This window comes from Amphiura filiformis, chromosome 3 (assembly GCF_039555335.1).
Source record: "Amphiura filiformis chromosome 3, Afil_fr2py, whole genome shotgun sequence".
In the NCBI taxonomy this organism is placed as follows: Eukaryota; Metazoa; Echinodermata; class Ophiuroidea; order Amphilepidida; family Amphiuridae; genus Amphiura; species Amphiura filiformis.
Genome location: NC_092630.1, coordinates 16,566,023 through 16,578,674, shown reverse-complemented (window position 1 = coordinate 16,578,674; position 12,652 = coordinate 16,566,023). Strand labels below are relative to the sequence as shown.

Here is a 12,652-nt window from a genome sequence, read left to right as displayed (position 1 = left end):
TCAAGTCTTTAAAATTAGCAAATAATTTGAAATAAAAGCCCATAGAGGCCGTCAGCCTTTTCCGCGGGATGCATATCATGCATTAGACATTATGCCCCTGATTACGCGGAAGTCGCAGTGCGTGCAGCGTGACGCACTTCTTCAGGCAAGCATCAACGCGGTGATCTTAACAACAAGGCACTCCGAACCCACAAGATGGCGGCATTGACGTCACAATGACTACCTCTATTGCAAATGACAACCTGATCTACAAAAAGACATATTTTGTGTTTTATTATTCTGACAGAAAAGAGATGAATATAATGGACAGTATGTTATCTAAGATGGAGAAATACACAGAGAACCTTGAGAAAGTTGTGTCTGACAGGACAGGTCAGCTACTGGAGGAGAAAGCCAAGACGGATGAACTACTGTATAGGATGCTGCCAGAGTGAGTACAACATGGTCATGTTCTTATGTTTTTCTTCATTGTGACCAATTTCAGATTATATGTATACTTGTGATATCTTTGTTTTTTTGCGGGTGCGCTGCATGTCAACACCACCCTTATACGGGTGTAATTAACCTTAACTTTTACCGACCTCGAGATGAACCAAAGTCTATAAACCATCCCTTTATGAAGTGCCTTTCCCAAGCACAGGTACCCAGCAAACACAAAACGTTTTCGACATCATTCGCAAAAGGTTATAAAAGGTTGTAAGAAAACGTTTAAATGTCGGGTTATATAAAGGGTATATTAAGAGTATAAAACGTTTTCATAACCTTAAAAACATTATTTGATAATCTACTGCTCAACAAACAAAAATGTTTTACAGAAAACGTTTAATATCGGGTTATATAAAGGGTATAAAAACGTTTTAATAACATTCCAAAAACATTCTTGAAAACTTGATACAAAACATTCTAAACAGAATGTTATTTTGGGGTTGAAAAAATATTTTGCGAAAAATGTTTGCCCAAAATATTTTCAATAACGTTTTAAAAACGTTTTCATGACCTTTATATAACTCGACATTTAAATGTTATTAAAAGGTTTTGAAAAAACATTTTAAGAACATTTCTGTGTTTGCTGGGTTCAAATATTTTAACATAATGTTATTTAAGTATTGACACAATATTTTGCAAAAATGTTTGCAATAACATTTTTTGAAAACATTTTTGAAAATATTGTTGTAGTGTGTTTTCATACAAAACGCTTTTAAAACGTTATCATGACCTTTATATAACCCGACATTTTAATGTTATTAAAACGTTTTACCTAAACCAAAAGCCAAAATATAACTTATTTAAAATGTTTTTAAAACGTTTTTGTGTTTGCTGGTAGTGACCACCATCCATCATGACCATGGTAAAAATAGCTGTGTACTGCAAAAATGTGATAATGTCGCCATTGTTGAGAAAGAGCAAGAATGCAAGGATGGTTCATATAAATCTGGTATTTGTCCAAATGATTGAATGTCCAAAAAGAGAATATAGATATATTTCATTTTGGTCCAGTTTTTGTGACACATTGTTGAAAGAATGTAAATATAGATATGTCACTTTGGTCTAGTTTTTCGTGACACATTGTTACATGTGAAGAAAATACACTGCACCCAAAAATACCAGGAAATGCAATGAAACAACCTTTTATAAATTTCTAGACATATGGAAAGGTTTCGCTACAAAATGATTCTCTTATAAACGTATCTATGCACAGTTTCCACCTCGATACACCTGAGCACACAATTTTGTCCAAGCAGCAGTACCTTGTAAAGAACACAGTCTGTGTTTACTTTACACGGTTGAGTACATAGCATCATAAGAGCTGTGTGAGCTTCTAGCTGGTGACTAGTGGAAAATAGTCATATGTGATTGGTTTTTGTCAAAACCTAAAGTGTTCTCTTCATCCACTCAGAAAAATCGAACGAAATCTAACACTTCCCGCTAAAAACATTTCTTTTTTCATTACGTCAACAGATGATGCAATTCATTGTTTATAACAAGGCGAATGTAGTAAATCTGTTGAAAACAGCCTATTCACGCACAATTTTTGGCCAAAATATAGGTTTTAAAAAGTCAAAACCTCAAGTGATACTTACAATACTTCAAATTTTATGTCATTAAATGAAAGAGCACACTTACATTGTCCATATACAAGATTCATTTCAATGAGCAATGGCCAATTCTCTTTAAATTGCAAATCTCGTGCAAAAAGTTAGTATTTTCGCCTGTTTTGTCATACAGTTGTAAAATCAATGAATAATTACTTTTACTTAAAGAGTGCTTCTAATGTGTGTTCCATTGCATTCTATATTGTTTTAGGGCTGTAGCAGATTCCCTCAAGAAAGGTGAACCATACCTGGGTGAATACTATGACCATGTGACTCTGTACTTCAGTGACATCGTTGGATTTACTTCTCTCTCAGCTGAGAGCACACCTATGCAGGTTGTTACACTTCTCAATGATTTATACACATGCTTTGATGCCGTCATTGAGAAATTTGATGTCTATAAGGTAAGAATTTGATATGTTCACATGGCAAATTGTCTTCAGATTTTTGTAGTCAGAAGAATTTGTTGAACTTAGTGCAATCACCGTTATCCATTAAAATGGGGTTTCATCCACATTAGATCTAAGTCTGTAATGAGTTGCTATATTGACCACCACTTATTGTCCTGGATCATAACTTGGATCTTTTGTAGAACTTGCATCAGGTAAACAACAGGCTAGCTACATGTCTGTTAATATTGCCAAACAATGTATATTCACCGAAGTGAAACTGATCCAAGTATAAATGTTGCTAACCCTTCAGGTGGAGACAATAGGAGATGCCTACATGGTGTCCAGTGGATTGCCTCGTCGCAATGGCAACCAACATGCTCCACAAATAGCCAACATGTCTCTAGCAATGGTAGAAGCTTCCAAGACATTCCGTGTAAGACATCTACCAGACAGACCGTGCCAGATCAGAATTGGAATCAATTCAGGTAAGAAGGCGTCAAGACATTCCGTATAAGACATCTACCAGACAGACCATGTCAGATCAGAATTGGAATCAATTCAGGTAAGAAGGCGTCAAGACGTTCTGTATAAGACATCTACCAGACAGACCATGTCAGATCAGAATTGGAATCAATTCAGGTAAGAAGGCATCAAGACATTCCATATAAGACATCTACCAGACAGACCATGCCAGATCAGAATTGGAATCAATTCAGGTAAGAAGGCATCAAGACATTCCGTATCAGACATCTACCAGACAGACCATGTCAGATCAGAATTGGAGTCAATTCAGGTAAGAAGGCATCAAGACATTCCGTATAAGACATCTACCAGACAGACCATGCCAGATCAGAATTGGAATCAATTCAGGTAAGAAGGCATCAAGACATCTACCAGACAGACCATGCCAGATCAGAATTGGAATCAATTCAGGTAAGAAGGCATCAAGACATTCCATATAAGACATCTACCAGACCGACCATGTCAGATCAGAATTGGAATCAATTCAGGTAAGAAGGCATCAAGACATTCCGTATAAGACATCTACCAGACAGACCATGCCAGATCAGAATTGGAATCAATTCAGGTAAGAAGGCATCAAGACATTCCATATAAGACATCTACCATGCCAGATCAGAATTGGAATCAATTCAGGTAAGAAGGCATCAAGACATTCCATATAAGACATCTACCAGACCGACCATGTCAGATCAGAATTGGAATCAATTCAGGTAAGAAGGCATCAAGACATTCCGTATAAGACATCTACCAGACAGACCATGCCAGATCAGAATTGGAATCAATTCAGGTAAGAAGGCATCAAGACATTCCGTATCAGACATCTACCAGACAGACCATGTCAGATCAGAATTGGAATCAATTCAGGTAAGAAGGCATCAAGACATTCCGTATCAGACATCTACCAGACAGACCATGTCAGATCAGAATTGGAATCAATTTAGGTAAGAAGGCGTCAAGACATTCCGTATAAGACATCTACCAGACAGACCATGTCAGATCAGAATTGGAATCAATTCAGGTAAGAAGGTGTCAAGACATTCTGCATAAGACATCTACCAGACCGACCATGTCAGATCAGAATTGGAATCAATTCAGGTAAGAAAGTGTCAAAACATTCTGCCTAAACACTACAAACAATATATAAAAACAGGGAAAATCTGTTCCAACTGACCAGCGGGGAACCAAAGGATGGATCCAAAAGGATACAACAGTGTCACACTAGCAATGGATATGACAAACAATGCCATACACTTTTTAAACATGTTAGGTGTTTAGCCAAATTGTTATTATTGTTAGTATTATCTACATAGATGTAATTTTTCAGGCAAAGGTTTCATATTTTGAAACCTATATCCTCCTACATGTCACAAATCCAAAATAAAATCAACACCATCCCTTTGGTTTACAAATTTAGACTTTGACTTTTTATCTAAATGCATCCTAAACACTAATATCCATCCTAAATACCTGTATATAATCTAAACACAAGCTAAACACCACCACTGTTTAGCTTGTGTTTAGATTATATACAGGTTGATGTTTAATATCTAAATATATAAAATGTAAACACAAGTTTCCAAATTTAAAACCTTTTTCTGAAAAGGTAAATGTAGATAATAATAAAAATTTGGCTGAATATTTAATGTTTTTAAAATGGGCAGCTAGGGATTTACAGTGTACATTTTGAATTGAAAGTGGTCTTAGACCTTATTTTGAGACCCGACCAACTTTTATCTTTGCTAATTTTATCAATGTCATTTTGAACAGGTCCAGTTGCAGCAGGTGTAGTAGGCTTAACCATGCCAAGATTCTGTCTATTTGGTGACACTGTAAATACAGCATCCCGTATGGAATCCAATGGTCTACCGTCAAAGATCCATGTGAGCACCTCAACAGCAGATTTACTCTTTGAACTTGGTGGCTTTAAGCTGGAGGTCAGGGGTCAACTGAAAATAAAGGTAGGAGGGTGTAACAAAGAGGCAGTATGAATACAAGAATTAAAGCAAGTGCTTTATTATTATTATTAAACGCCCATTCAGTGATCCCGTCTAAAGTATTCAAAAATTAAGAGTTTGTATAAATTGCTTCAAGTGAAGGATAAATTGTTAAAATTGTCATTAGGTATTTCTGAAATAAAAAATTTGGCAAAAAAAATGAGGAAAACAGCAGTATTGACAAAGTTGAAGCACCATTCAAATACATGTAACGAATTTCTCTACTTAGGTAGAGATATTACATTTTCATGTAAAATGTCCCATTTTGTCTTGAATACACATCTGTTGGCTTAACCATTAGCACACCTATGCTACCAACACACACATGCTACTAACAAAGGTGCAAAAAAAACCAACAAATTTTGATCATTTTTACGATTTTTCCAACCACACTGCAAAAACAGTGTATAGCATTTAACATTTTTCTAAACATTTTCTTGCCTTCACCTTGTAAATGTGTTTAGCCATTATTTATGCATTGATATGTAATATTTAGTTTCCAAACATGGTTACATTGTGAAGGCATGAATGTGTTCAATGGCTAAACAGAGCTTTAGGATACCCAGTGGGCACAAGAAGACATTGATTCCATGACGGCTGTCGACTCATCAATCATCAACTTGATTTCAACCTATGTTAAAATGTGGTTGAAATTGTCACCATCTCCAGCCCAGCATTGACCCATTTTCAACTACATTCCAACGTGAAGTTGATATCGGATTGAAATATGGTCAAATTGCGGTTGAAATTTGATCAATATCAGGTTGGAAATGCAGACGCACATTGATACAATGCTGACTTGACGGCTGTCATTGACGTAAAGTTTCAAATCTGACCGTTATTTCAACCGTTTATTCAACTTTGATTTATCAACCCTTTGCCCACTTGCTATTGAGCTATTTCAGTTGATATCATACATCCCCTATGGAAGACATAACCTTAATCTCCCACACAGGGGATGTAGATTTCAAATGGAGTCACACATTCAGGTAACTCCATTTGAAATTCATACTCCCTGTGTGGAAGATTAAGGTCAAGTCTTCCATAGGGGGTATGGATTTACAAAGAAGTTGTAGGTATTTAGGAGTTCTATTGTTGATAACAACAACAAAAACAACAACATCAAGATTTGCCCAAAACCTTTGCATCACACAACAACAACAACAACATCAAGATTTACCCAAACCTTTACATCACACTGATGCTTTCTGGATCACACGTTTTCATCCTCAATTGGTAACAAGTGAAGTATGACTAGTTTCACACAATATACATGCCATAGAGATATATTCATGAAGTTCTTGTGCCTTTAAAAAACATTCTTTGGTTATGGCAAAAGAAAGTTAAGGTATCTACTATTATTTTATTATTCACCCTGACTAACTTATTGTTTTTATTGTTTGCTGATTTAGTATGATTTTCCTATATTTTATCTTGTTTTGCTGTAAATTCACTTTTCCTTTTTTTCACTATCTTTTCAGGGAAAAGGTGTGATGAACACTTTTTGGTTACTAGGGACTGATGACCAGGTCGAAGGTCAACCACAACAGGTAGCCCCTCCTGTTAATAATGGAGGAAAGAAAATGTAAGTGTAACAACTACGGACTACTACAGACTAACCACAGACTAACCACAAACAGTCAAAGTCTCAGCATCACCTGATAATGAGGGCCGATCGTTCCATGAAGTGTGACAGGCAAAACTGCAGTCTGCAGTGGCGGCGCCAGGAATTTTTTTTGGGGGGGGGGCCATTGGGGGGAAGTGAATTTCAGGGGGACAAAATCAACAAATTTTGCGCAAAAATGCTGTAAAAGTGGAATTTTTCGTAATTTGGGGGTTTTACTGGAGGGAGGGGGCAAGAGTTCTGCACTCACATTCAATCTTAAAATGTTACATCTTGATCAGTCAATAATGTAGGTAAATATTACTTCAGTTTTAAATTGAGGGTCAAATAGGTTTTCAATGACATATTCAAGGGGATGTGAGCCCAATCATTCAAAGCCCATGACCCTGTGGTGCAACCCCTTGAGCTATCAAATAGGTATGTATCTGTAGAGGTTAAGGGGCTTCTTCAAAACTTGACAGGCCGTTGACTGGCAGTTGAACCACGTTCTGTTAGAGAGTGGAACAAGCTACCAAATCATTTGGTTGACATTCTAGACCCCACTCAATTTAAAACCAGCGTAACAAAACACCTACAAGAAATCAAGAAAGCAAATAGAGACTAATTTACACGAACCGCATGCATGCGCATATCAACCTATCCGTGTGACTCCGCAAGGAGTGTTGGAAAGTATTTACATCAAGATCAAGATGTTGTTTAGAACAATAGAAACCGGTTCCAACCAGATGGAACTGCAATGCAAGACAAAATAGGTTGGAATGAAAAATAGAATGTGCACCTTGTAATGGCCATATTTTCGTTATTTCTAGAGTTGATGAAATGGCACTTTCTTGAGTGTCAAGTCTAAACATTACCCTCACCCCAATACCTCCCCTGCCCCACCAATCAATGTTGGGTACTACTGAGCGCATTATGAACAAAATGTCAGGATTCAACATTGATCGGGGGAACAGGGCTCATTTGCAATACCGTTAATTTCATTCCAACCCTTTTGTCCAGGGTTGTCTCTAAGGCTACCCGAAATTACATAATGACACATGTTTTATAGCTATAGTTTTTTTATTCTTTGTCCGATTTACATGAAAATTTCCATCAAAATAAAAAATTAATTGTCTTTTCCTCAATGACAAAACCAAAATTGTTTTTGTGTCACTAGTGTAAGGGAGCGGTCAATTGATGTACATGCAGCCTTTAATTTGAAGTTCATGCAATTCAACTAAAGTAGCTCATATAACGTCATATATTGCATTATAACTGTTGTACGTCCAAGAAATGTTCATTTTACCCTTTACATGTAAATGAAATATTATAAATGCAATTCATGAAAGTATAATCTTAGAAACAGAACATGAAAAACTGAAATAAATGTTTTTTTGAAGTTAAAAAATATACAAAATACATAGAAAATCATTATTTCGTCTTCAGTAGATAGTTAACATGTGTAGTATATTTTACATGTTTTATAGCTATATTGTTCTTATTGTAAGTCTGTAGAAAGGAAAATTAAAATCAAATGTTCAGTACAAAAACGAAGCATTTGATTTAATTTTTATTCATAGGCAAAAGCAAATTTAAAAAAAAAAAAAAAAAAAATCCCGGAATTGAACCCAAGCCCTTCCGTCAACTGCCAGGCGCCTTATCCACTGAGCTATTGAGGCGTTGTAATTCTACGTGCACTTTTGTACTATAGATTCTTTATAAATGAATAAAAAGTGTTTTGAACTAATCCACTTGTTTTATGCAATAATAATTGGCTTATTGAATAGAGAACCACGGTATTCAGACATTTTCTTCACAAATTAGATTCCAAAACTTGACATAAATAGAAAAATGCACGGTATGCAAGCCTGTAAACAGTATAGAGACATAGTATTAAAATCTTTATTGTGTCTGCATACCGTTAAACTCATACATTGATATGGTCTAAATGATCGCAAACAAATCGAGTAACATTGAATAGCTCCATTGGTAGAGCGCGTACCAGTTGAACGAGCAGATTTGACCGCACTGGTTTGAACCCTGCATGGTCGCTTTTTTATTTTAATCCCGATATTTTATTTTTCCATAGTATTTATTTATACAGAATAGATTTCAGATTTTTGTTGATCTAAATAATGTTTTACAAGTTTGTAGACATATTTTTTTGGCATTTAAAGTGATCAATTGTGTTTCTAAACAGGGCCAAAAATAGGATATTAGGAATTTTAGTGACCAGTCCCTAAATATGACAGATTAGGTATTGTTTCTTTTTGTGGTAAAGGATAATGATAAGAGCTGCTTAGCCTCCAAATTGCAGGTCCATATCTTATTTACTTTTCATTTTATGGCCAAAAAACCAAAATTAGATGATTTTTTTTTCAACTTTTCAAATACAATGCAAGACAAAATAGGTTGGAATGAAAAATAGAATGTGCACCTTGTAATGGCCATATTTTCGTTATTTCTAGAGTTGATGAAATGGCACTTTCTTGAGTGTCAAGTCTAAACATTACACTCACCCCCAATACCTCTCCCTGCCCCACCAATCAATGTTGGGTACTACTGAGCGCACATGAACAAAATGTCAGGATTCAACATTGATCGGGGGGAACGGGGGCTCATTTGCAATACCGTACTAATTTCATTCCAACCCTTTTGTCCAGGGTTGTGGGTGGAAGTGGCTGGCAATCAGCGGTTGTGTTTTGAAACCATCCCTAATCAGATTTCAGCCCCTTTCATCCTATGTTTGCCCTCTTTGCCTCCCCCATGATTATGAAAGTCACTTTCAGATGTGTGTTTGCATTTTAATCCTTTTGAATATATTTCAATTCAACAGATCAACCGATACCGTGATCAGTCAGGATAGTGTGCTTTCCCCACCTAACACGGATGCAACATCAAACGTTAGTTCAACCGACTGTGTGGCCAAGGACCAAGTAGTCTATGATCATGACACAAACGCTAAAGTACCCGAAAGCAATACAGCAAATGGCTCAACGCAAAAAGATTTGAACGATGCCAAAACTTTGAATGGTTTGTCAAATAGCACAGATGGAAGAACGAGAAGTATTTCTGATGTTTCAACACGGAAGTCGTATGGCTTCCATTGTCGAAGATTCAGAGTCAAATCCAACAGCAAAAGACGACAGCACCTTGATTAATAATAATGCAGTAAATGCTATGCAACAGAGGGGGCAGAATTCGGAAGGTACGGTCGATCCTTCAGGAGATCACCACTCATCGCCACGGAAACTAGCCATTACAGTGCCACCACAAGTGACTGATATTCCTGATCCGAATCCCAGTATAAATACAAAGAATGAAATCCCTGTCTTGCCTAATGTAGTTATATATAATGCGGAGAAAGTCGACGGCGTAGAGTCATCATTTTCGTATACTATAGTAGGAGCAAAGACTATTGAGCTTGAAGCTTCTAATTCTTTTGTTGAAGTTTACGATGCATGAATGTGTCAGTGTGACAGTGTTTGATAATAATTTTGAATATTTCTTCTTTAGAACTTTTTATTACATTCAGTATTATGCGCAATATGAATCAATAAATGAAATCAAAGTAGCAATATAAATTACTTTAATTAAATCATAACTTATATGTATTTGGGCAATTTGGAGGACAAGTTCCAAATTTCCTTAACAAAATTTAAAATTCTTCATTATCATCATGACCATTTGGAATCAGCATGAAAAATGCATTAAAATTAGTATAAACAAGCCCAGAATTTAGGTTCAGTGGTTCTGGAAATATATCTTGAAATTTTAATGACAGTATCTCAAAACTTGAACTTTTTATGTTGAAGCCTGTGCATGGCCAGCACACATACTTTCAGATGTCTGTAGACTGTGACTGCAGCTCTCGACTATAACAACTTTGCACTTTAAAAAGTGTGTTTTACTTTTTGTGTCTTTTCTTTTAAGCATAGAAAACAGGCATGATTGTAGATGTCCTGTTGGGCTATTCCAGCTGAGATTTATACCAGGTGCAGATCCAGGCATGGGTGCACTGCCCCCCCCCCTTTTCGAGGTTCATATTTCTATTTTTTTTACAATTTTGTTGGAGAAAAAATAAAATAAAACCCCTTTTGATTTGCTTTTCATTTCTACATGTTTCATGCAAGATATAAATTACACCGCATTTTGATCATGATCAAATACCACTTGATGGCAGTGGTGGATGCAGACAGGAGCACACCCCATTCATGTTAAAAAAACACTGTGATGGGCTCTGAACATCACGCAATGATAGTGGAAAAATGATCCATGAAATGGCTTCTATTCAGCCTTTATTTTGAATTTTTTCCAAATACTATGGGGGTGCGTCCTCCCTCGGACACCCTCCCTCCACGTATGGATAAAGAAGTGCCCACTTTGGCTTCTGTTTGGACATTTGTACACTTTTTGTTTAAGCAATGATAACAACTGAAGTGTCAAAATGGTCCACAAAATGGCTTCAATCCTCCTCAAAGTCCTCAGACACCCCCCTGCATTGAGTGTGCACCCCCTTCCAAATTCCTGGATCTGTTGGGGGTGTATAGATCAGTGTATAGAAGACATGATCGTAATCTTCCACAAAGGGAGTGTGAATTTCAAATGGGGTTACCTGAATGAGTGACTCCATTTGAAATCTACACTCCTTGTGTGGGAGATTAAGGCTGCGTCTTCCATAATGGGTGTATGGATGGATTTCAACTGGAATTGACCATTTGGTTTACTACAGAATTAATTTACAATAAACATGAATTTGGCAGTTATGTGTATCCCATTTGGTTTGTTCTCTCTATGAACCATTTTTTAATTCATGTATGACACAATCACACTCCAGGATTCTTGTTGTTCGGGATAGAACAGCTTCTGATCCAGGATGGTAAAAAAAACCAGGGGGGTGGAGAGCTGTTAGGACCCAAAATTGTCAAAAATGGGATGATTTTGCCAAAAAATATCAGGGGTGGCACCTCCTAAAACACCCCTGGATCTGCTACTGTAGAACACTGTTGACCAATTGGTACACACACAAAAAAACCCTGAACTGTGAACTATCAATGACAATTTCCGACACCTGGAAGTTTCCCCCACAATGTTTAGGGGAGATATAACGTACCCCCTAAATGCGGCTGTTGTGATATGTACAATTATCATAATTTCTTGGGATTGCATTGTTGATTTCCGATCCTGGCATATATTATTTGGGTCTCGGTTTTAAGTAGGGGCTGGGTCCAGGGGTGATGTGTTGTGCGGATTTTACATGCTAATCCATGCATAAAGTTGTAGGCTTAAAGTTTATACTACATTTGATATTGGACTCTTGGTAAAAAATAACAAAGGTTCACTATATTTGGCCCCATGCATGACAATTCAATGCAGGGGATTTCACTTAGCATTCTTCAATGGGCCTATAACTAGTTTAACCCCTTTTTCTAATCAATTACTAGTATTAGTTAAAAGTGAGATTAATGATTTTGAGTTATCGATTATTGAATTTGATATTTCCTAATGTGTGTGATTAATTGGGCTATTCTGTTTAAATCCACACACCCCTATGGAAGACATGACCCTAATCTTCCACACAAGGAGTGTGAATTTCAAATGGGGTTACCTGAATGGGTGACAATATTTGAAGTCTACACTCCCTGTGTGGGAGATTAAGGTCATGTCTTCCATAGGGGTGTATGGATTTCAACTGGAATAGCCCATTTAGTGTTATTACCTGCCATATAATAAATTGAAATCTGAAATGTTATTAGGTACAATATATTGATTATGATGTTTGTCCCAGGGGGGGTCACTCCCAATGTGGCCTGTACACCATCCGTGATAATAAAAACGCGTAAAAAGGGTAGTTTTTTGTGGGTAGACACGATATGCTGGTATCATATTTAGGGTGTCAAAAACATGAAAAATTGGAAAAAAAGAGTAGCAAAATTGCAATTGCTAATACGTGGTAATGAAATTTAGGGTATGAAATTTGATGCAAGGAATAAAATCCCTGTTTAGGGTGTGAAAACAGGCACGTGTTACCTGTTTAGGGTATCGTTT

General features: G+C 36.6%; 1 protein-coding gene across 1 annotated transcript in view; it reads left to right on the top strand.

The window, feature by feature from the left end:
• The window catches only part of LOC140147094 (atrial natriuretic peptide receptor 1-like), a 131,176-nt gene extending 121,411 nt beyond the window's left edge, over nucleotides 1–9,765 (top strand). Inside the window, 6 exon segments of the mRNA XM_072168867.1 lie at nucleotides 287–430; nucleotides 2,305–2,497; nucleotides 2,796–2,970; nucleotides 4,775–4,965; nucleotides 6,483–6,586; nucleotides 9,441–9,765. Of these exon segments, the coding sequence (XP_072024968.1) occupies nucleotides 287–430; nucleotides 2,305–2,497; nucleotides 2,796–2,970; nucleotides 4,775–4,965; nucleotides 6,483–6,586; nucleotides 9,441–9,765 (1,132 nt within the window).
• Nucleotides 9,766–12,652: the final 2,887 nt, after the last annotated feature.